The sequence below is a fragment of the Microcebus murinus genome, chromosome 9, assembly GCF_040939455.1.
Source record: "Microcebus murinus isolate Inina chromosome 9, M.murinus_Inina_mat1.0, whole genome shotgun sequence".
Lineage (NCBI taxonomy): Eukaryota > Metazoa > Chordata > Mammalia > Primates > Cheirogaleidae > Microcebus > Microcebus murinus.
In genome coordinates, this window is record NC_134112.1 from 448,845 (window position 1) to 472,630 (window position 23,786).

A 23,786-nucleotide genomic window follows, 5' to 3' on the forward strand; every position below is an offset into this window, starting at 1 on the left:
AGTTTTACACTTTGAAAAAAATTTATACAAATTACAGAAGTTGAACTCAGCAAAACACTCTTCTTGGTGGAGATACAGAGGCAGGAAGGAGGTTATGTTTGGCATTAGTGTATTGTTTAAAATGTAACAGAAACATAGTTTGCATATCAATACATAGTGAACAAACACCAAAGTTCAATTTTAATCCCTTAAAGGGAGAACTAGTAGGATGACAAAGCTGCTTCAAAGGAGAATGCAGGCAACTGACATGTATGTAGCTAGTGAAAAAAGGGGGGAAAAACCTCTTGGAATATGGTTGATAAATTAGATGGAAAACTGGTTATGGTTCTTATCCTAGCCTTGCGTTTTTATAGGACCAAATCACTTACATTGCCATTGGGAGAAAACACTTGTGTCTCTTCCAAGCTTTCAACTTAGTTTTCTACAAGTTAACTTCTCCCTTAATAAGAGTTGTAAAACGCTCTCATTGTAAATAGCGAATCAAAGTTACTCCAGTCCAACGATATTTGGCAGGCTTGTCAGATGGCGCCCTAGCATGACAATGAAGGCCACAGGCACCCTTTCTGCCTTACTTGGCAAGCAAGCTCTGGTTCTAACAAATGTAGTCCGGTGGTGCCAGTTCTATGTTCGACAAATGAGTGTGTGCTTTGAAGTCTGGGAAAGTGGGCCTTTCCTCAGGTGACACCTGCTTCCATGCCCCAACTCCTTCCATTTCCCGTTACAGGTAGTTAATGTCCTTTAAGCTACTCTGTTACCCTCACACCTCCTGGTCCCTGCACTAAGCAGCATGGTGGTTTGAGTGACTCTCTCTAGACTCCTGGTGCAGTTTTCTCGTTCACCTCCACATACTCGGCCTCCAGCTCGGGCCCAGTCCATCTGAAGTCCAACAAATGCTTGTTGAAAACCCTTATGAATGAAGTGGCATCTGAGCTGTATTGTGAAAAAATGGTGACTTCGAGGAAGTGGGGTGGCCAGCAGTGACACTGCACACTCAGCAGCAGTTCTCTGTGTGGGAGACTTGGGGACTGGGGGGCGGCAACTGTGGTGAAGCCCAAGGACGGTCAGGGCAGGAGGATGCTGGCATAAAACATGCCAACATCTAAGCGAGAGGGGAGGCGGAGGGAGCCTTCTATTTCGGTGGCCTTTCCTCGCCTTAGGCTGCCCTTCCCGTCGCACGCGGGCTGGCGCGCCGCTGGGCGGGCGCGGAAACGCGAGGGAGGGCGCGACTTCAGAGCGCCGGGCTTGTCCACAGCCACCTCCCTCGGAACAATCCCCACCTCGGAAACCCGGCCTCGCAAAACCGTCCCGGGTCTCCCTCCGGGGAGGGGCGCCCGGCAGCTCCGCCCCCGCTGGCCACGCCGCGCAGCCCCTGCCCCGCCCCGGCGCGCGCACCCCGGCCTCGCGGGCCCCCAGCCTCCCGCAGCCGGGCCTGGGGCCGGGCCTCCGGTTCCTGGAACCCGCGGGTGCGCGCCTGGCCGGGCGTGTCGGGCGCGAGCGCCGGCGGGGCGGAGCTGCCGGGGCTGCGCGGCGCGTCCCGGTTCCCCGCCCGCTCCCCGCTGGGTCCTCTGCGCCCGCCGGCCGCTGGCTGCCGGCTGGAGTCCGCCGCCCGCACCCCGGCGTCCGGGGAGGACGCGGAGGAGCCATGAGCCGCAGGGCTGGGAGGGTGGCGGCGCTGCTGCTCGGGCTGCTCCTGGAGGTAGGGCCTGGGCGCGGCCGGCGGGGCGCCGCGGTGCCGGGGCGGGCGCGGCCTGAGGTCGCCGGGGAGGCCCTTCTGGGAGCGCCCGCGTGGCCGAGCGGCGGGACCCGCAGCCACGCGGACCTGGTGCGTCCCGCGCTGGAAGGTGTAGGGACGCCGGTGCCAGGGAGGCTCCCGCGGCCCGTCCTCGGCCCCTTTCTGTGCTTCCCCTTCTGTCCCCGCCCCCGCCCCAGCCCCCTCCTTAGGGCTCATTGCTGTCTCCTGGCTCAGGTCAGCCGCGTCCGGGACTGACCTTTGTGAGCTGCGCGGCCCTGTCCGCCGCGGGCCGGGGTGCGGGGTCTCCTGGCGCGGCGTCCCCCGGGCGCAAGGGCGGGGCGGTTGTTGGAAATGTGGGAATGCGGGAGGAACAGCAGAGAAGAGCACGAAAATGAAACATTACTGTGTGTGAAAATGAGGCGCAGAGTCTCCAGGTGCGGGCAGAAAATCCCACGGGGAGTCGGTGGCGGGCGCGCCGCTGGTGCCGAAGAGGGAGCTGGTGCGGATCGAGGGAGTGCCGGGCGACTGCCGCCCTCGTGGGACTGGTCCTGGCTGGAAAGTTGCGTTCTCTGATGCGGCCACCCTGCTTCTTCCTCAAGCAGGTCCTTTAAAATGGGAGCTAGTGTAATTCTGGGGTTCAGGGTCTGAGTTAGGGTTTGTTCGACTCCCTCCTCAGCTTCATTATTTTGAAGGAAGTTTGCGTTAATCAAGTCAATGTCAGTGGGTAAAGAGTAACTTACGTCTCTTCCGTCCTCTCTGTTTTAGAAAGTTATAAACCTTTTCCCTTAATAGTTGAAGATTAGGCTGGAAATGACTACTTCGTTGTCTTCATTTATTGTAGAGTAAGTGTTACAAAATGTTGGAGGAAAAGTCTTAGTTCTCTTGAGAAGGTTGATGGAGAAGTTTCTCCTTGCTCCAGTCTCTGCCATAGCCAAGACTTCCTGTTTTTGGAAATATCCCGCCCAGCTTAGTATTTAATGTTTTTGTGGAGTGCCTCCTCCACTTGCATTCTTTCCGTTTGTTCAGAATTTTAAGACCTTAGGAATCACATCCTCTCAGTGATTAGCCCTGGGGAACAAAAGAGAAGTGACTCAGAGAGCCCTGTTTGCATGAAAACAAATGTGTGTGTACCTGAATGCATCTGTGCCTACACTTGTAATCCTTTCTGTAAAAAATCAGTGCTGAAAATCAGTAATGAAATTACTGAGCGTTCCCTTCCTTGTAGTGGGTGCCACCCATCTCTCCCAGGCCTCCAGTCTGTGGGGAACTGTGCCCTGCTCTGAGCCTAAATGAATGGCCTGCGGACTCACTTCTTTCCAAAATAGCTGATTTATTGCATAGAAATTTATCTGTCATCTTAAATAGGAGTTCAGATTATGTCTAAAAGGTTGGAACAACCTTACAGGCAGAAGTGTGACATACAGCTGCAACCTCAGTGACTAAGATGATGCTTTCACAAAGTGGAATAACTGGGTGATTGGCAGTTTTGTTTTCAAGGGGGTAGTGTGGTGTAAACTGCTTTTAAAGGGTGATAACCCTAAACACTTCATCTGTGGTAGAGAAATGTCTCTCTCAGGAATTAAGGAAATTCCTTTATAATTCATCACTTGGAATTTTATTACATGAGATTTGTATCTGAGGTTTTGCATCTTGAATTGTTTGCCCTGAATGTATTTTATCAGAATACTTTTGATGCTTTTGAAGTCCGGAGGCACATACATAAATGTGCAGTTACAGCTGTGGAGCCTGTGAGGAGGCCAGGGGTTCCCTTCATGTGGAGGAAGCTATTCGATGACTTCTCGCTTCTGATGGCTGACTGCGGCTGCTACCTGGGACATTTGCTTATGTCTTCATTCTGCTTGAGCTGGTTTAAAAGTATAAATTCGCCGTGTAGTTCATCATACACCACCTGGAATTCAGGAGGCCTTGTGGCAGTCGCTGTCCCAGTCTGTCTCACCCTCTGGTTCCCTGTCCCTCTGATACCATGTGGGTTCACGCATGGGGGTTTTATGTTAGTGAGAGGTCCTTGAGTGGGGAGGGATATAAAAACTGCTTTGAGAAGGGCTTCCTCCCCTGCTTCACTATCTCTTTATAGAAATTTACTTGTTGTTAGACGTAAAACTGCAAATGTATTTTCATGTATTGAAAGCAAACACTCCTACAGTGCCTACCCTGTGCCACGTAGTGTTCTAGACACTTTATAGATATTAATTTGTTAATCTTCTTAGCAATTACTTTTATCCTCATTTTTTATTTCAAATGGAAGCTGTGAAATAATTTGTCCCAAGTTTCACAGGTCACAGTGGTTTTCACTTGACTGTTGCTACACTTTCTGATTGCACTTGTTGAGCCTGGGGGGTAATTAGGCCCTGAGCTTATATATGCCCCTCCTGGGGCTATTCTTTAGAATGCACTGTTTTCTAGATATTGTTTCACTGCAGCCTCTTTCTAGAGCTTGGGTCCTTGATACTGTTGAAATACACTTAATATTTGTTTAAAGAACTCAGCCCGTATTGAAATGAGCTTGTAAGTGTGTGGTGTACAATTTAGCATGAAATTAATTCACCAGCACGACTGCTGTAGGTTCTGCTTCCCTTCACTGAGGGATGGACTCATTTGTTGAAGGAACCAGCCTCATAATCTTTCTGATCCTTCCCTGGGACCAAAAGCTGGAAACTCTTTAGCCAGGTTGCCTTGTAGTTCAACGTTGTTCAACAGAAGAACAGCTCTACTTTGGAAAAAGGAGAGGTCATCTTTTAGAGAGAGATGATTGGAAAGTGAATACTATCTTTTGAAACTAGGGAAAATAAAAGAATTACTGAGTATTTTTCTGAAGTCCTGTATATTTTGATTCTTGAAATTAGAACCAAGTTATGTTTAACAGTGTTTTTTATCTTTTGCCAAATGTTTTGTCATGCCCTGGAATTCCAACAGATGTGACAATCCCTGGCTGCCAATTTTCTGAAATAAACCTTTGCAACCCTCCCACTCTTCATAGTTTTTAGAATCTGGGCAATATGCAGTTTGAATGAAGATGGAGCCTGTGGGAAGTCTGTTGTCTCTGGCAGCTCCATGGGAGGCCGGGTTCCCATGCATGAAAAGTGGTAATGATAAATGATGCTGGGGGCAAGGACTCTGCTCTGATACGGGGAAGGCCTGGGTCCAGGTGTCCCCCAGACCAGGGGCTCCTTGGCCTTTGTATTTCTTTTTCGCTTAAGCACAATTATAAAGGCTCACTGCGAAGGAAGTGATTTCAGAAATACATGGCAGGGATAGGATCAGACTAGTGGCCACTTGGTTAGCCCCCAGTGCAGTTAATATTCCTAGAACTCACTTATTCTGTCCTCTTGATGAGGCCCCTCAAATGTCACCCTGTCATTGAGGCCTGTCTTGACCACCCTGTTTAAAATTCCATCCTCATTCCCTTCCTAGTCTACCTTACTCTGACCAGTACCCTCATTTGCCTGTACCTGTTATCTTCAGAATATGGTGGAATTGACTTTCCACCATGGAAGGACTTTAGGGGCAAAGATTCTGCTCTATTTTATTAACTGAAATATCCTCAGCTCCTAGAATAGTGCCTGGCCCTGAGTGTGGGACTCAGTAAATATTCGAATAAATAGATCAATGGGTGATGGGGGAAGGGACTGAGTAACACTATATTAGGGGAGGGGAAGGCATTTGATTAGCTGTGAGCTCTGAAGGGGGAGGCACCTGTGCTAGACACTCCCGGACTTAAAGCTAATCAATATTTCAACACCTCTAGTGACAGAAACTCATGTCTCTCAAGCAAAGCATCAAGATTTTGGGCAACTCAATTGTTAGTTTTGTGTTAAATTGAAGGGCAATGACTGTACTGTTTCCACCTGGCCCTAGTTCTGCTTTTCAGCCTGTGGACACAGCTGCATGGTCTCCTCTAAGGGTGTTCTGCTCCAGGCTTCCTCCATTTCCTTCTGTTGTTTCTCCCATGATGTGGTTTTGAATCATCTCACCATCCTCATAGCCGCAGTTTGAAAATTCTGCTGAGCTGAAAAGTGAACAAGAAATCTCATTGTCTGGAAATAGTGGCTTCTAGAAAAAGGCCACTCAGAGTGAATCCATGTGAACCAGGGATCAACATTTCATAGTTAATAGTGGGAAAATAATCTGATTGGGACTTTATTTTGAAAAACAGCTCAAATTGTAAAATTAAATTAATTGCATCCTGAGTACTCATTTTAGAATGAAGAGTCCATTTTGGGGGTGAGGGAGAGTGTAATTTTCCTGACAGAATTCTCTGATGCATAGAGTATTAGGGGTGCTTACACCATGGGCTGAGAAAGAATTCTTGACTCAAATAATAAGGTAGGTTTTAAAGCAAGTTTATTTTGCTTCCCAAGGGAGGAAAGAGATGGCTTGAAAGGAAGAAAAAATGCCACCTGAGGATGAGTAGCTTGGCTTTTTATTGGAGTTATGAAGAGCAAAGCAGTTGTTACTGTGAAAGGCAGTTTGCTGTTTGGAAATGGGAATGGAAGGCTGTTGTTTTGTCTGACTTCTTAGAATCGGGTCTGGTAGATGCTGAAGGGGCTACATGCCCCCTTGTCTGTCTGTTCAGTATTTTCCAGTTCTACAAAACTATTAGGAAAAAAGCAAGGTAAGCCCCCAGGTGATCAAGAAAGAAGCCTAGCTGGGGCCAGCATACCTTTATGTGCAGCAGTGTTTTTGTGTCAGATGATTAACTATCAGTGCCATCTTTTCAGAGAGGATGGTTTTTACTTCACACTTTAGTGACATGATCACAGTGAAGGTTTGTTTTTCTGTCAGAATCATTGCTGTAGTCAGTAAACCCCTAACCCCACCTCCAGCTTCTCTTTAGTCCTTTTTAGTTCTTTTCATTCATATCATTCTCCTTTGGGCACCTTTTGAGTGATTATTAAATGGCTTGACTGCCAGATATTTTGTCCCTTTCATTGGTGTCTTGAGCTGCTGTGTGTTTGTGGGATGTGAGGTCAGTTTGCTGTGTGCTGGTGTGGTACTTGTGAGTACTCTCCTGTGGTCCTGTGATCATTTTGGTTTGGGGCTGCCAGTCTGAGTGGGCTGTGGGGCTGGTGAAAGAAGCGAGTGCAGTGGGGAGTGCTCTTATCATGAGACCCTGGTCTCCCCTCCAGGTCTTCCCCATTGGTGCTTACTGGAACCAGTGAGGATGCTCTGGAGTTTTCTTTCCTGCCAAAAAAATAGTTAGCTTTATTTAATATATGTTACACCTTAACATTTAAAATACCATGCAGTAGTTAAATATTTCATCAACAGTGGTGTACACAAAATATTACACAAAATATATTCAGAGAAATGTTTTGGCCTTTGATGCTTTGTTCTATAGGTGTGGTTTGGCACTGTCACAGCCTTAGTTTGGACCTCCTCATAAGCAGATAAGATTATATTTGTGCATCGTCCTCCCACCACACCCCACCCCACCCCACCCCTGCAGCTGGGAGGCTCACACTGAGTTTGCAGTGAGATGTAAATCTTGCTAACAGTGAATCTTGCTAGCAGTGAATCTTGCTAATATGTGTTGCTGCTACTTTTCAACTCCTCATAAAAGTTGTGGAGCTGTTTGTTATTTTTCTAAAACCTAAGTGGAGGACTATACATTGATTCTAATTATGTTTCATTTTACTTCATTCATCTTAACTTCTTAAGCCTGTCAACATCTGTCTGAATACTGTTTTTAAAAAATCCAATATCTCATATTGTTTTGTGCGATAAATAGATTTGGTTATCATACCATGGTTGGTTGATAGAAATTAATTAATAGAAATTAATAGAAATGTTGAATAGAGCAGAGTCAGATATGCACATCTCTTCTGGATTGAGACAGGTGACTGAGATTTTGACTTGGTGAACAGTGATATCTTTAATTTTTAAAAGTCAGAATTTAATTTTAAATGCTGGTTGGAGTGTTTGTCCTTGGTGAAAAGAGATCTTACAAATAAGAGTCTGAATTCAGGAGCAAGATACCTAAATTTGGGAGGTATTTGCACCCGGATACTGTGGAGCAGTTGAGAAGGAGCCTTCCAGAAGGCTCTTGCATTTGGAAATTGGCAAACTGTGACCTTCACTTGTCAGTGTTAAAGAGTAAAGTGGTCAGTGAAGACAGGATGGCAATGAGTAAAATGTGTGTGTGTGTGTATGTGTATATACATACACACGCATGCATATAAATAAAAGTAGGGAAACATGGCCGTGTACGTCAAAGTTCTTGACAAGAGAACAGTGTCCTCAGACCAGAACAAAGAGATCCAATCTTATAAATTGGGTTTGAAATTACTTACTTGCTTGTTTCCAGCACGGAGTATTTCTGGGTGGTAGGTTTCATGTTTGGATGGTAACATGGCCATGTATTGTGGAGTGTCACTCTTGTGTGTTGGCTGGGAGTCTTTGAGAACATTACTTAAGCTGTTGCTGACTCAGTTGATTCACCTGTAAAAAGACAAATGCCCCAGCATTGATGGAGGCCTCAGAATTTAACTCATGGCACAGGTTGGATTAACAGGGTATGAATATTGTCAGTCATTACCCATCTGCCCTAGTTCCCTGCACATCTACAGAGAGAGAGGGTTTTCATTACCCTTCTGTTTAAAAATTGTGCTTGCTTGTTTTTTAGTCTATCTGTAACTGGTTTGAGAAGAAACTTGGTCAGAAGTGTCCATAACAAGGGGAAGGAAGACTGTGAATACTGGCATCCGTGGCTCTTAATCTCTGTGCTGGGTGAAACAATACAAGGGCACAAAATGGCCCTCTCTTCCCTTGGTTGAGCAGAAGGCAGCAGCTACGTAGGTCACATCAGGACTTTTGATTAACTGGGAGTAAAGATGAGTGAAACCCTGTGGCTCTCCAGTTGGCTTCAATGTCTTGGGGTTGTAAAGGAAAAATAAAAATCCTAGGGTCTCCCAGAATTCATTATGCCTGAGAACTGAGTCACACAAGCACTGCCATCCTCTCCCCAGTGAAGTGCAGGGGTCTTCTTTTAAGAAATGAAGTGGCTTAGAAAATGGCCTAAGCAGGATTTTTCTTCTTTGGTGGACTGGGTATGGGAGGGAATAAGGAAGCCTGGCTGGCAGATCAGCCTCACAGTAACAGCCCTGAGAGAAATGTTTTATCCAGACCTTTGAGGGTATCAGACTCTGCAAACCTACCCAGATCAAAGGGGCAGGTTCTGGCTGCATTTAATGGGTTCTTTAGAGATGGGACTGCCACCCCTCAGACAGCCTCCCAGCATTATTCCTCTCTGCCTGCAGCCATCTCAAAGTATGACAAGAAATGTATATTAAGTTAAAATATTTATTTCCTTCAGCCCTAGAAAAATTCCCTTCAAGATGTACAGCCCTTATAATATGAGTGCATGTCAGTTATAACCTTAGGACTGTGGCCTGCATAAACTCTTAAGTGTCCATTACAAGTTTGGTGACAACATTGACTATTTCCTCTGCCCGCTTTTGTGAATGTTATGTAGATTTCCTGAGCACCACGTAGGACTGCACGAGAACCACACCTCTCTCCTTACCTCCTTCACCCTGCCTTTTTCCTGGGCACCCCTGTTTTTTCTTTAGATATGAAGTGCTCAACCTTCTACAGCAAGCCCCGTCCACAACAGATACTTTGGGGGCTATGTTTTTTCTAGGCACATCCTTATAATCTTGGCTTAATAAACCTCAATTGAGTGTGACTCTTGTTTTCAGTCATTTATTTAAGTTAACCGTGTTTTGTAATTTGTTTCAGTATCATCAAGAGTCAAAATGTGACATTCTGAAGAGGTGAGGACAGACCCTAACCCTGTGGGGTGGGAAGGAGTGTGTGTGCCTGTGTGTGTGTGTGGGGGGGGGGGGTGGGGTTGATGAGACTATGTGTTCCTTGTTCCTCTCTCCTTTAGTTGGATAGAAAAGCAGCCCAGCTTTGGGTGAGAGCAGCACAGTCCCTTTGTGCTGAGTAAAACTGTAGCCTCTCTTGGATAAAATCTCTGTAACCTCTGCTCTTCTTTGCTGCCCTCAAGGTAAATTCCAAACACTGCCTCTTGCTTTAGAATCTTTTGAGGAATCTTCCTTTCTTTCCTTTGTTCTTATTTCTTATGTTTTATCTTGAATCTTTTTCTCTAGCTCAGAGGTTGTTAAAATTTTGTTTGCATACTGTCTTTAGGAATTTTTAAAAACTATATATACTCTCATGTACTTTTAAGTTGAACATGCAGGTTGAGCCTTCTTAATCAGAAAATCCAAAATCCCAAATGCTTCAAAATCTAAAAGTTTTTGAGAGCCAACATGTTACCACAAGTCAAAAAATCCACACCTTGACCTCAGGTGATGAGTCACATCGAACTTTGTTTTATGCACACAGTTATTTAAAATAGTGTATAAAATTACCTTCAGGCTATGTTTATAAGGTGTGTATGAAACATAAATGAATTTCATGTTTAGACTTAGGTCCCATCCTTAAGTTGTACACATCTATGCAAATATTCCAAAATCCAGAAAAATCTGAAACACTTCTGGTCCCAAGGGATGGTATTGGATAAGGGATATTCAACCTATATAGTCTCAGATAAGGGATATTCAACCTATATAATCTTTTTTAGCATAGATTTAAAATAGTTACAATGGATTTGACTTCTCGTGTATTCTAAGAATTCTTTAAAATTAAACTGTAACATCACTCTTTTAATGTATTCTGTGGAATCTAAATACCATTAGCAATTTGATGCTGATGATCAATCATTTAAAATTATGCAGTCTTCTCTAACAGTTGCAATTATAGCATTCCCTTTTCTCTTTGAAATTCTACTTTCCCTAAAGAGTTTTATTGTAATGAAATATATATTTATGCTTGAAAGTCTGTTTGGTCTGTCATTTTTTGGTAACAATATGCATCTGAATTAATTTTAAAACATTTCCTTAAGTATACCTCTTAGATTAAAAACGACTGATAGGTGAATTTAGCATTGTAGTTATTGCATATTTAAAACTATAAATATATTATAAATTGAATATTACTAAACATAAACAGTAACATTTACTGGAAATAAATTTCTGAGTGAGATAGATGGGGAGTTTTTCAATTAGGGCATGTTTGACTGATGTACATGGGAAAAGTTTCATGTTAAACTTGTGAGTAAAGTACCCATATAGCATCCTAATCTATGATTAGGTTAGCTTTCAATGTAATGGAAAGCAAAGAATTTGAAAACACCTGAGATGCAAGATATATGTGACAAAGAAGCCCTCCCTGACCTGGCATTAGTGGGCATCCTCTGAGCCCTCTTCTCAGGCCTGCACCAAGCCTGCACCTTGGACACCTGTGTCTGTCCTCATTGAGCTGGGTTTTAGCAAGGGTCTTGCTATGACATCCCCCACTCTTGATATCTGATCACCTTGGGCTATCTACAGCAAGAATCCCCCCTTACCCTGGTAACTCCTCTTAATCATTTTTCATCCACTGACCCCGCCACTCTGCTCCTTGGCTGTAAGTCCCCACTTGTCCTTATACTCGGAGTTAACTCAGTCTCTCTCCTCTATTGCAATAGTTTTGAATAAAATCTTCCTTACCATTTTGACAACTGTCAAAATAATTTCCCTTTAGCAGTGTTGCTGCCAATATTTGTAGTGACCTTAGACTGGTACCTTGGACAGTTCTCATTTTGGACCAGCACATCCCAGGAATATTAGAAACGGGAGGGAGGTATGCCTGTCTTTGTCAAGGGTGTGCAGGGTGATTGTGGAGGGGGAACTAGCGCTGCTACTTGACCAACATCTTGACCACGGCCTGTGTCTTCAGGCAGGTCAGTCTTAGGAAAGAGGACCCATGGGAGTTGAAAGTTTGGAAATTGAGTCGTTTAGTCATATGGAGTGCCCATTAGAAAGTTTTTGGTACCCCCAGGGACTTCCCTGACATCCTCAGCTTTGGGTGCACATTGGAATGAGAGTGGGGAGCTGTTACCAATCACCTGCATGGGGCCCAGGCATCTTTGTTTTATAACAGCTGCACATTGCTTCTGATGCTGAGGGCTGTGAGTCTTCACTCTGCCAAGCCAGACTAAACTGCTTGCTATGCCCAGGTCCCTGAAGACACCACACTTTCTCCACCTGCCCCCCCCCCCATTATTCCCTCAGGTATGAGTTAGGTGCCTGACCTGGGCAAGGCACTCCCAGGTGCTCTTAGCTCAGATATTTTAATTGCCTGTTTGTTAGCTGTGAGTTCTGTAGACCTTAAGTCCCTGGACGACGTGTCTGGTTCAGAAGATTTTGGCAGATGTAGGGTGGATGGGATCAGGAGCTCACATGCAGAGGAGGAAGGAGAGAGGAAGGGGTTTGAGGGAGGAAGTGAGGACGTGGGTACGAGGGAAGGTGCAGATATACTTGAAGTTCAGTGGAAAGAGCTTGGGGCAACACTGGCAGGATGCCTGTACCTCTTCATTAGAGTGAGCCATGGATGAGAGCTGGGAAGGACTCTAGCCTCCCCGTGATGGTGAAGGTCTGAGAGCTGTGGTGGAAGGGGTGCTGAGAAGGTGCGTATGTGCTTCTCAGAGCAGCCGTGGCTGAGGCTGAGTCCTCAGCAGGCTTCTTGCCTGGCCTTGCAGTGACACAGGAGCAGAGCAGTAGGAAGGTAGCTACTGGACTTGGAGACTGCTGCAGCAGATGCAGCAAGTTGTCAGGAGGATGAGTTCTAGGGAGTCATTGTTACAATGGCTGAATTAGGGTCATTTCTGGAGTGTGTGAAATCAGAAGGAAGTTGATGGAACATGAACAGGGTATACTGGTAAAAACTTAGAGAGCACATGGGAGTGAGGTGAGGGTATGTCGGCCTTTGAGTGCAGGGAGAATGAGGACTTTGTGCTACCAAGAAAAGAACTTGCAGTGGGGTCTGCGTTAGTTTCCTGTTGTTGCTGTAACAAATTACCACGAACTTGGTAGTTTAAACCCATACAGATTTATTCTTTCACAGTTCAGAATTCCTAAATGGGCCTCACTGGGCTTGCTTCAGGATGTCAGCAGGGCTGCGTTCCTTCTGGAGGGTGACCTGGTTTCCAACCTGTCTCAGCTCCTAGAGACTGCCTGCCTGCCTTGCGGTGGTCCCTTCACCACCTTCAAAGCGGCAGCGTGGCATCTTCACTTTTCTCTCATACGTCTCCCCCTGACACGGTATGGACGCCTGTGATTGTACTGGGCCCGCCTGAATGAGCCAGGAGAATCTCTTCAGTTCAAGATCCTTTACTTAGTCACATCTGCAAAGTCCCTTTTGCCATGTAAAGTGACATACTCACAGTTTCCATGGAATAGAATGAGGACATCTTCGGGGCTAGGGGAGGTGTTATTCTGCTTACCACAAGGTTGAAAAAATTATTACTTAAAATGTGTATTGTAACTAAATCACAAAAACCTTAGTGAAGGTTTTTAGACCCATTACTGCGCTCTGAGGTTCTTCTGTAGGGTGCCGTGTAGTTCTGAGCTGTGCCGAGGTGAGCTGCGAGCAGAAGCTGACCGCACTGTACCCTGCACCCAGGCAGGATGTGGGTTAATTAACAGAGGTGGGAGTTCTTGGTGAAAGACACAGTAACAATATGTGGTAATTTTATTAATTGCTGGTCACTCCACTGGAAGCTGAGTTCAGGTGTGACTGAATTCACCTCTCTGGCACTCTGGATAAATTGCAGTAGGGAAAAGGCCTCTCCTGAGGCCTTGGACAGATTGAGACCACAGGACTTGAAGCACTTGGTGCTTTTACACTTTCTGGCAGAAAAGGGACCTGTCTTCAGAATCATGGCATCTTGGGAATCCACCCACTGTGGTGGCTCATTGGTCTGCCCAGGGGCACAGCCAGTTCTGGGGCAGCGGCTGCTCTCAGAGCCAACCCACTGGGCAGGTGCCATGCAGGGGGCTTCTTAACTAGGGGTCAGCGTGGCCAGGGGGTGTGCTCAGTGACGCTGACGAGTGTTCAGATGGATTTATCTGGTGACTGTTGTTACCACTAGAACCAGCACCTTTTAGGTCCCTCCTTTTAATCAGAATGCAGTTGTGTGTCCAGTTGTTTCAGCAGATGGCACAGGATCTCATTGAAACCATTGTCCAGGGGAATAAGGGGCCCAGGCTAAAAGAAACCTTTGCTATCCCCGGGGCAGTTGTTGAGCCGGCTAAGTTGTTGACAGAGTTTGAGCACAAATCAAATTAATACAGTTGGGACTTCAGAAGGTAGAATCCAACTTTCCAGTGAGGCTAGCTCATTTCTAATCTTAAAAACTGAAACCTTTTCTTTGCTTTCTCCATTGGTTTTTAGTGAGTCTGCATTAGTACTGCTGAAAAGGCCTCAGAACACTAACATAGCTTTGTCAGTCATCTTTACTAATGACGCCAGCGTTTGGTGTTGTCCCTTTATCTGTGCTGTATTTTAGGCTGTGGTCTGAAGTCCTTACTCTGTCTTATGTGTCATTGGCTGCAGAGGATGGGGTGGGACATGGGTTGAGGGGTGGGTGCATCTGGGAGGTAGGGATACTCTAGTCGTGTGGCACAGCATAGCGGCCCCCGTGCAGGGAGGCATGGCTCCTGGGAGGCTGAGCAGAGCCGGCTGGAATTAGTATTAGCTGGGAATTTCCAGGGTGGGAGGTTTCTCTCTCTGGTTATGGCAGTATCTGTCCTCCCTGCAGGTGTGCACATGTAAACAAGTTAGCAGGTGTGAAACACACCCATTATTTGTATAAGTTTCCATTTGGTTGTCTGGAGGAAGTTTAAACATCAAATAATTGAAGGATTTTCTTTTTTTTTTTTTCAAATTCAACATTCTTTTTAATTTAATTTTTGACATACAACAAGCTGTACATAAAATTAATTTATACAACTTGATGAGTTTGGAGATAACTATGCACCTGTGAAACCATGTCCACAATCTATGCCGTAACCTTTCCCACTTCCAAAGGTTGCCTCCCACCCTTTCATCATTATGATGATGATGATAATGATGTGCCCTCTTAGCAAGGTTTTGAGTATATACTACAGTACTGTTCATTATAGGCACTATGCTGCCCAGTAGATCTCTAGGACTTACTCATCTTGCATAACTGAAACTGTGTCCCTTTTAACTGATACCTCCCTGTTCTCCCTTCCACCAACTCTTGGCAACCACTTCTCGGTCTCTACTTACAGTGGCCTGTAGTGTACTTGTTAGACTGTGAACTGATTAGTAATAGGAAACCCAATCGGAAGGGCACAGACTTTGAGGAATTGTATTACCTGGCATGATGCGGAGTCCCAGTGTTGGGGTCACCAAGCCTGGCTCATCAGAGGCTTAGTGCTGTCCCCAGGGGCCTTTGCTTTCCGTCCTGCCATTCTCAGGCTGGTCCGGGCCTCAAGTTTCTGTGGTGTGTGGTAGCAGCTTCTCAGGAGATGCACACAGTCACCATCCAGAGCAGCTCTGAGGACATGCGCGCCTTGCTGTGTTGTGGGCAGTAGTGCTTGACCTCTCTCCGGGACTCCCTAATGCGATACTCGTTCTGGGTGAAGACCCTATCAGATGGATCCTTAAGAATCAGTTTTCAAACTCAGAATCAAGCCAATGACTCAAATATAACCAGACATAGAAACCTTGCTAGCATATGCAGTTTTTAAAAGTTTTTTCTTAACTTTATTTGAGTATTGTTTTAGACTGCCCAACATTATTTCATTTCTCCAGATAATGGTGATGATGTGATAAGTAGCACTTACTAGGTACTTATTATGCGAGCACTGTTCTAAACACTTTATGTTTAATCTCTACAGTGTCCCCCCAAACTCAGTGCTGCCCATAGGTCCATTTTGTAGACCTGTAGGCTGAGGCACAGGGGCTTAGGGAGTTTGTCCATTCAAGCCCATCCAGGATACCAACTCCAAAGTAATTGAATCACTGTTCCCAAGTTGGGAAGTTAGGGTTTCGTTTATATGGGCAGACACAGAGGAGTTTTAGTAGGTTTGCAACATTATTCATACAAGGTTTGTGCATACAAGGTTGTGCAAGGTTGTTACAACAGTTTGATGGGTCACAGGCAGTGTTTCTTTGGGGAAAAGGTACATGTAACATTTTTTTACAGAGGTATAGTAGTCATGGGTTTTCTGTCACCTGGTCTAAGCAAAGCAGGACGACAAAGGGGGAGTTAACCTACAACACTGGTCACAAATTAAGATAGCAGGAGTGTAGTCCCTGATGTCATTTAATTCTCTCTAGTCGTTGTACAGGAGAAACCTAAGAAAGGGAGATAATCTATAATCTGAGAACAGAAGTTGTAACCATATGTGACTCAGATCACAGCCACATCTCTCACAAGGTTTAAAGTGTTTTTGGTGGGGGTGTCCAACAGCTTTTAAGTTTTATTTATTTTCGCAGACTTTGGAGTCTGTGTTCTTAAATACTGCTCTGTGCTCTCCCTACACTGCCCCCAGCGTAAAGTTGATGCAATCACAGAGTATTTGTCTACGAGGTTCCATCATGCTGGTCTGGGAGGAGTTCTTGCTGGTGATTCACATGTTAGCAGGTGTTTTGGTTGTGTCACGAGACAGAGAAATTCAGTTGTGTTACCCTACGTGATGTGACTTTATTGTAAATAGGATGTGGAAATTTGGAAGATGGGAGTTTTGGCTCGTGGAATCCAGAGGTGGATGGACAGATGTGTGAACTGGAAGGCAGCTTGGGAACCAGCTCACAGTGGCTTTGGAGACTAGTGCGCATCTTTGTCTCTGCAGGGCGAGCCCTGCAGCTCCCTCTCCAGCCTCTCTGGGTAGCCAGCAGCCACCCAGTCCTTTGTGCCAAGGTGAAAGGCTCAGAATGGGCTTGGCAGGCCAGCGGGGCTAAGATGATCCCAGAACCAGTCTGCAGGGTTCCAGGAGATTGCAGCCGCTTTCTGCGTCATGCGTGTGATGCCTGGTCCTCTGCGCAGGTGGGTGAGCCAGAGCTCCCAGCACACAACCCCATGTTTCCATTACCATGTACAAATTATTAGGGAGGGGAAATCTACAAGAAACATCTTACAACATACAGAAAACAAACAAACGAGTTTTGGTTTATGGGCTATTTGGGGTTATTCATTAATTTATATTTATTTGTTTTGTTTTATATCCATTAGCAGAGCTCGTTCAAGAGAATCCAGTGCTAGCAGTCTTTATAATATTATAGTCCATGAAAGGCCTCTGTACGTAGAAATTATATGAGTGAAATTTGGCTTACTGTTTCAAACTTACCACAAGGAGTTATGTTCCCAGCCAAGAGCCTGCTGCTTGTCTAAAAAATAATTGGCAGCTCCTAATAATAAGAGGGCATGTGCTGGGTGGGGGTGTGCAGTGAAGCTCCTACCCAAGGATCTCTGGGTGCTCTAGTTTAGGAAAATGGCCCTTGGGAACGATAGTCTGTACCAGAGTGGGACTTCCACCCAACTCCTGCTGGCTAAGGATTGTCACTTATTTTACAGCTGTGCAAACAGAAGTTGAGGAGTGATTTAACAAAGGTCATCTGTGCAGTAAAAAGAGGCAGTAGGGGTTGTTCTTTTCAGTTTTATATGTGGGGAAACCAAGACACTACAGGTTAGTGATTGTGCCAAGTACTCCTCCAGGGCTGGATTGGAGCTGGGAGTAGGGTGGGGAGGGCTGGAGCTGTGGGGAGAGGCCCACACAGCCCTCCGCCTCCCTTCCTGTCTCTCATTCCCAGCTCCTGTATTTTGCTTTACTGTCTCTTTCCTTCTGCTGCTTCTCTAAGTCTGCAGGCAGATTGATAATTAATTTTAAGACTGGTTCCTTTTCAAATGTATATTTCTCTGTGCAGCTTAAGTTTCAGATTGATTTTCTTTTGGCCCAGAGTCATGTTTCAGTGTCATGCTTTCATTTGGAAACAGCCTGTCTTTAGGAAGACAACCTTTCACCTGATTTTCTCCTTCCTGAGATACAGCGGAATAGCCCTCCTCAGTGGCTCTTCCTTCTCCACTCCGATATCCCCATTTTATGTTGGCATCTCCTCAGTGGTTGAGGACTTCCTCCTCTCCTCATTCTGTGAAAGATCCTGGGGAATCTCATCCACATCTGAATCTTCAATGACAGTAAATTTTGAGCAGGGTGGGCAGCAGCTGGTGTTGCCAAGATGTATCCCTCTGGGACATGCCTGTCACAGTATAGGCTTTGTAAATGGCACCCTCTGAGTTGTGCAGTGCACAGCCTGTGAGGCTGAGCAGATCTGTGAGCAGCCCTGCTGTGAGGCTCTATGATCTGGAAGGAAACAGTGCCTGGTTGCTAGGCCTAGGAAGGGTGTGTGTGTGGGGTGGAGGTTGCAGAGATTGAGGGCAGGGAGTGGGGGCTTCTGGAAGGGTGGAGAGAAGTATCTGTTTTTTAGCCTAGTTTGGGTCACTGGTTTCTTCAAGGAAAATACTTAAAACCAAAATCTTTAGGCCTACATATATAATCTAAATATTATTTGTTTTGTAGTAAATGACTTGGAATTTATAGCCAGGATTTGGGGTCTGTGTCATAGGAAAACATCCTGTGAACCCCAGGATGATCTTTTATTGTCCTCACTTTGGGAAGCAGGCCCCTTACAAAGATTTTTTACTGGTGCAGCACAAGTAAAAATGAAAATGTATCCCCCAATAAAATTCTGCTAGGTGGTAGAACTAATTGCTAGGTACTACATTGAAAACTTCCCTGCCAAAATCCACCTTTCTGAAAAGCAAAATTTATGAATCCAAAATTTAAAAATAGCCTGTATAACAGATGAACTACAGTTCCTTTGTAACAATGCCTCCTGCTAAGAATGATGTTATGTGATATAATTAACTTGTCTGCCTATACTGTTAGTTCCTGAATGTTTCCAGGTTTGGTTTATTTTAGGAAGATTGACAGTTTTAATTATATTGTCAAGCATTTGTCATTTTTGTTGTAGCAACAATACTGAAACCCAGACAAAAAGCTCCAACCTGACTTTGATTAAAATAGTGTAAGGGACAGATTTTGGTTGCACGTCTTTTCCTAAAGCTTTTGAGCATTTGTTACTGATTGGCAGCCATCAGCGTGTATAATCTTTTCTTTGGGTCAAAGAGTTCAGTCTAGGAAATTCTGTCTTGTTTCTGTAGTGCTCTGTCACTTTTGTGGGTTTAGCACAGCCACAGGAGTGGCTGTGTGAGGTCTCGGGAGAGCAGGGGTCCCCTTGCTGGCCTCCTGGCTGGCTTCTGCAAGTCAGTGCCCTGTGCCAGTGCCTGGGGCATCAGACCCCTGCCCTAGGAGGAAGTGTGGGCTTCATGACTGAGTGTCCCCATCCAGTGTTTGAGGAGGCATGATGTGGCAGGAAAAGGGCAATTTTGGAGCCACACAGACCTGGTTCCAGCATTTCCTCTTTGGGGGCATCACTCTCCTAGCTTTTTCCTGGGCTTTTTTTGTAACACTGGGAAAGGGACACTGGGATATGCTTATCTTACAGGGGTCTATGAGCTTAGAGATCCTGTGTGAGCATGTAGGTCTGACAGGTGATAGATGTCTATTAAATGTCATCTGCTGCTCTTGATATGTATCATCTGCTTTCTGGTTGGGACAGCCATTTAATTTAAGGTAGGAATGGGAAAATACTTGCTACCCTACTCTTAGAGAGTGTGAAGAGAACAGCTTCTTGGGAGGAGAGGCATTTTATACAGAGGTTTTAAAATCAGCTAACTTACCTTCTTTTTCTCCTTGATTTTTCCAGATTCATAATGTGCTGATATTTGTGCATCTCACTCAGTCCCCAGGGGCCGGGCACACGCAGTGCGTGTGAATAACCAGCGGAGGTCAGACCTCGGCCTGTCCCCACCACTCCTCTCCAGGGTTCACTGTCCCTGGCCTGGCACCTGACGCTCTCCCTCCACCTTAACACTTTTGCCAACTTGACACCTGTTTTGTGTCCATTCTCCTGCTTCAACTTAGCGCTCTTTAATGTTCTCCTTCAGTGTTTTTCTGTTTGCCCTCCTGCCGTGTGTAAAGGGAGGACCAGCTCTCTTCCTCTGCCCCACAGGTCACGTTGTTGACATCTTTGCCACATGGTGTTTCTTTCCCTTGGGAGAAAAGAAGACGACCTCCCTCCTCTCTAATTTTGTGCATTTAGACATTTGCTTCAGATGGGAGAACTGGCTTTTGGAGTATGTTCCGTTGACTGTAGGAACAAACTGCAGCAAGCATGGCAAATAGGTTTTACTTTGTGTGAAGACCTGCTCATCTTACTGGTAGCAACAGCCTGGAGTGTTTTGCTGGCAAGAAGTGGGGAAGAACACTGGTATTGCTGAGGGATGGCAGCTTGGGAGGGTGGGGCTTGCAGCTTGTTTTCTCTGCAGAGCAGATAGGCGATTGCCAGCCAGACCAGCACTCGGTATTTACGTACTGTTAGGAACCCCTCTGCTTTTGATGATGCTCTTCCTTCCTGTGTGGATGTCTTCCCTCTCTGTCTTCATTTCTCGTTCCAAATACAGCCTCCTTCAGGAAGCCCACCCTGATCCCTTCAAGCCAATGAAACCATTGCTTTATTTATTGTGAAAATAAACCTGATGTATTCTCATTGGGGAATAATTGGAAAGTGGAGAAATATGCAAAGAAACAACAAAGATATGGCATTCATATTTCACCATTCCAAGACAGCAGCCTTAACATTTCCTTGTGTTTTCTTCCAGCCATTTTCTTTGCGTTTTCCATACAGTGGTCACTGATGTGTGTCCATTGATGTGTGTACTCTCCTGTCATGACCATTTCCATTCCACTGAAGATTACCCTGGAACATTTCAGTGTCTTTGTAATTCATGATATGGCTAATGATTGACTCACCAGTGCTCATGATGTTGAATAGGTTGTTCCCCACTTTCCTATATTGTAAGAATCCTAAAATGAACATCTTTATACGTTTTGGGATTTTTAAAGGTTGGGTTTCTAGAAATGTTATAACTAGACCTGAGCTTGTTGACAGATTTAAGGACATCCGATATGTCTTGCCAGCCTGACGTTGAGAAGGTTTATTTGTTTAAGTAAATTTGTGTTCCCTCCAGCAGCATATGAAACCATAGGGTTAAATATTCTATCATTGCTTCTTTGGGCAAAAATAAGTGTTCCCTGTGTTATTAGATACAGAATTGTAAGATCTTTTTTTTTTTTTTTTTTTAGAATTGTAAGATCTTGACCCTTACTTGCGGACACTGGCGTTGGCAGATTTTCTCCCCAAGAGAGGCTGTCCAGTGTGGCACTTGCTGGGTCCCCGCTCCTGACAGGATGCCTCCTGGGCTGAGGTTGCACCTTCAGTGCTGATGGCGGCATTATGCTGTACCAGCAAGTGGATTCTGCCAGGAGTTCTTGGACTGATGTAGGGAAGGAAATGCTGTGCTCTCCCCCAAGCGTGTTCCGGTCCCCCCACCCATCTGGGAAGTAGCACTGACATCACAGTTGTTCGGTTCCCTTGACTTGGGCCATGTGGGAGCACCCAGGCCCGTGCACTGGGAGTGGCCCGGCTCATGATGTAGATGAACAAGGGAGTGTTTTCCTGGTCAAGGCGGGCAGTCTCTGCGGCAGAGCAAGTCTTTTCTGAAACAAGATTTGGGGACACCGTTCTTGTCTTCAGAGAGGAAACAAGTACAGGCTTTTTAACATGTGGAACTTTTTTAAAAGGGGGATTTCTCTCTTTTTTTCTTGGCAGAGTTGCCTGGATCTGAAAAAAGGGGGATTTCTTATAGAATGTTCCCATACTCTTTTCTCTGGAAAGAAGTGTTCTTTAAGCGGTCGAATGTGTGTCTGTTTAGAATGCACCCTTTGGGACAAAGGAAGTATATAAGCCTTCTGCTCAGGGCAGGTGCTTCCTTCTTTTGTTCTGTCCCCAGGGTAGCTGCTCTTGTACAGAGTCCACAGCTGGCTTTGGTACACAGTGTCAGCCAGTGCATCCTGCTCTTGACAGTCACCTGGGGGTAGACGGCTGCACCCAGGGTGGAGAAGAGGGAAAGTCCTCTTCAGGAGGCTGAGCCCTGCTCAGTCCCTGTTGAGAAAGTGATGTTCAAGGCCTTCCTCAGCTTTTGTCCAGACCAGCTGCAGATGTGGCGATTTTAGCAGAAAGGAAGCCATGGGTGGTGTGCATCTACTGTCAGTCTGCCTGTTCCAGGGGAGGCTGTGCACCTAACCTTGGGGTCACCTTCCCTGAGGGAAGGGTGAATGTTGGGGAGGCTCAGACCCCTGCTCAGTTTTTTGTTCCGTGACTATTGATATAAATGGGCTTTTAGTGTTTGGGAGTGCTTTGTTATGAACTGGTCCTCATCACACCTTAAGGCAATTCAGGGTCTCTTTGGAACAGCTGTCTCTAACTCTGTGGACTGTTGTGGTCTGCGGCAGCCTCTTGGATGTAGTGTTCTCCCTGCTGGTGTTCCCCTGCTCCTCCTTGTGCCTTGGGTGGGGGTCTGCCCTCGGGCCCTGTGTCTCCAGGTGGCCAGTCCTGCCGTGGTCATCTAGGCTGCTCCTACACACAAGTGTTGATAAAGCGACACCCCTTCCAAGGGGTGGGAAATGCTGAGATCTCACCATCCTAAAGTACCTATTGTAGAACCTGTAATGTTTGCAGCTTTTCCTTCGTCTCTCATGTGCTTCCTTCTAGTCTGTCACGGAAGGGTACTATGATTGGACTGTGTCTCCCAGGCTTCTTCTGTATGTGGTCTTGGGCTGAGAGGAGTGTGGTAAACTGCAGCACACGGCAGATCAGGTAAAGATGATGAGAGTTTGCTAGGGCAAGTATGCGTGACAGGGAGCTTTGTGATTACAGTGCTGATGTGCTCACCCACATGCTGCGTGTCCTCCTGGGTGGCCTGAGCAGCTACCTGCTCAGGAGTGTGTGAGTCATCTCAGTGCTGAATAGGTTTGCTCCTAGTGGAACTCATGTAGGTACACATCTTAGTCTTAATGGGAGAAAATGAGTAGGGAGGCAAGCCACGGGTCCTCCCAGATATCCCCATGTCCTGAGGGGTAGAGGTCTGAGCCCCTGAGGACAAGGTGGTGAGCAGCTGATCTTCTCAACCTAGGGCCACTGTGGTGTGCTGGGAGGAAGGGCAGACTCTGCATAAACCTGGAATCTCTTCGTGGAGCCTCCATTTAACTTGAAATTTTTAGGGGGGGGGATAGTCTTTTAATTGATAAATAATTGAAAACATTATATATGAAATTTATTGCAGATATATCGTGGAATAGAATACAACTAGTGTAAATAAAACGTCATAGATGTGAACTTTTAAGATAAAGCTTGAGATATTAAAGAAGTTTTGCATCCCAGTGAATATCGTTAAGACTACGTCTGCATTCGCCCAGCTTGCATTCCCAGAGTCTGCAGCTGTGCTCTTGGGTGGCTGTCAGGGGCATTTTGGCGAAGTTCTGATAAAGGACGAAGCAGATGACTGCAGCTCCTGGTGTGCTTTTAAGAGAAGTTGGAAGAAGAGAGTCTGGGTGCAGAAGGTGGTGGGTGCACTTGCCTGCTGGGCTTGCAGGTCACATAGATGCACATCCTGCCCAGTAGGATCCACCAGGGAGTGATGGAATGGGAAAGATCTCACCATGGGAATGGTATGGCAGGGACAGGAGGGGCACCGGCACCTCTCAAGTCTAACTGGTTGTTGATTTGGATTTTTCAGGAAAAGTGGGACATCTATGAATAGATTTTTGTGTAGTTTTCTTATCTTAAAGCTATATTAGGCAACACAAAATGTATCTGTGAGTAGTGAGTAGGAGATAATAATTTCTGACTCAATTTCCAGGAAGGCCTGTTGGCCCAGGAAGGGGTTGAATGATTGGCACACTTTGAGTGTATGGAGGTCTTCATAAAGGTACTTTTGGGCTGTTTCTTGAGTTTATGTGAGATTCTGTTAGCTCCCAAGAAGTTGGCAAGATTTATTGGTACCCAGAGGCTTAGGTTTAAATTATAGATCCTTATACATAAATGTCCAAGAACAGCAGGGCTTCCATATAAGTTAGCCCAGATATCCCTCCTAGCCTCAGTGTCTGTGTGGCATCAGAATTAGAAAGCCTCATTGGCCACCCTCCTTATATGC

General features: G+C 45.7%; 1 protein-coding gene across 3 annotated transcripts in view; it reads left to right on the forward strand.

Annotated features, from left to right (window-relative positions):
• The first annotated feature begins 1,348 nt into the window (after positions 1–1,348).
• VOPP1 (VOPP1 WW domain binding protein) overlaps positions 1,349–23,786 on the forward strand; it is an 88,542-nt gene continuing 66,104 nt past the window's right edge. For 2 of the 3 annotated variants that reach the window (XM_012786293.2, XM_020289956.2), the window contains exon 1: positions 1,349–1,696. In XM_012786293.2, coding sequence (XP_012641747.1) covers positions 1,643–1,696 — 54 coding nt within the window. In that variant the 5' untranslated portion in view covers positions 1,349–1,642. The remainder of the gene's footprint in view (positions 1,697–23,786) is intronic. The other variant, XM_076006240.1, reaches the window with a different exon arrangement.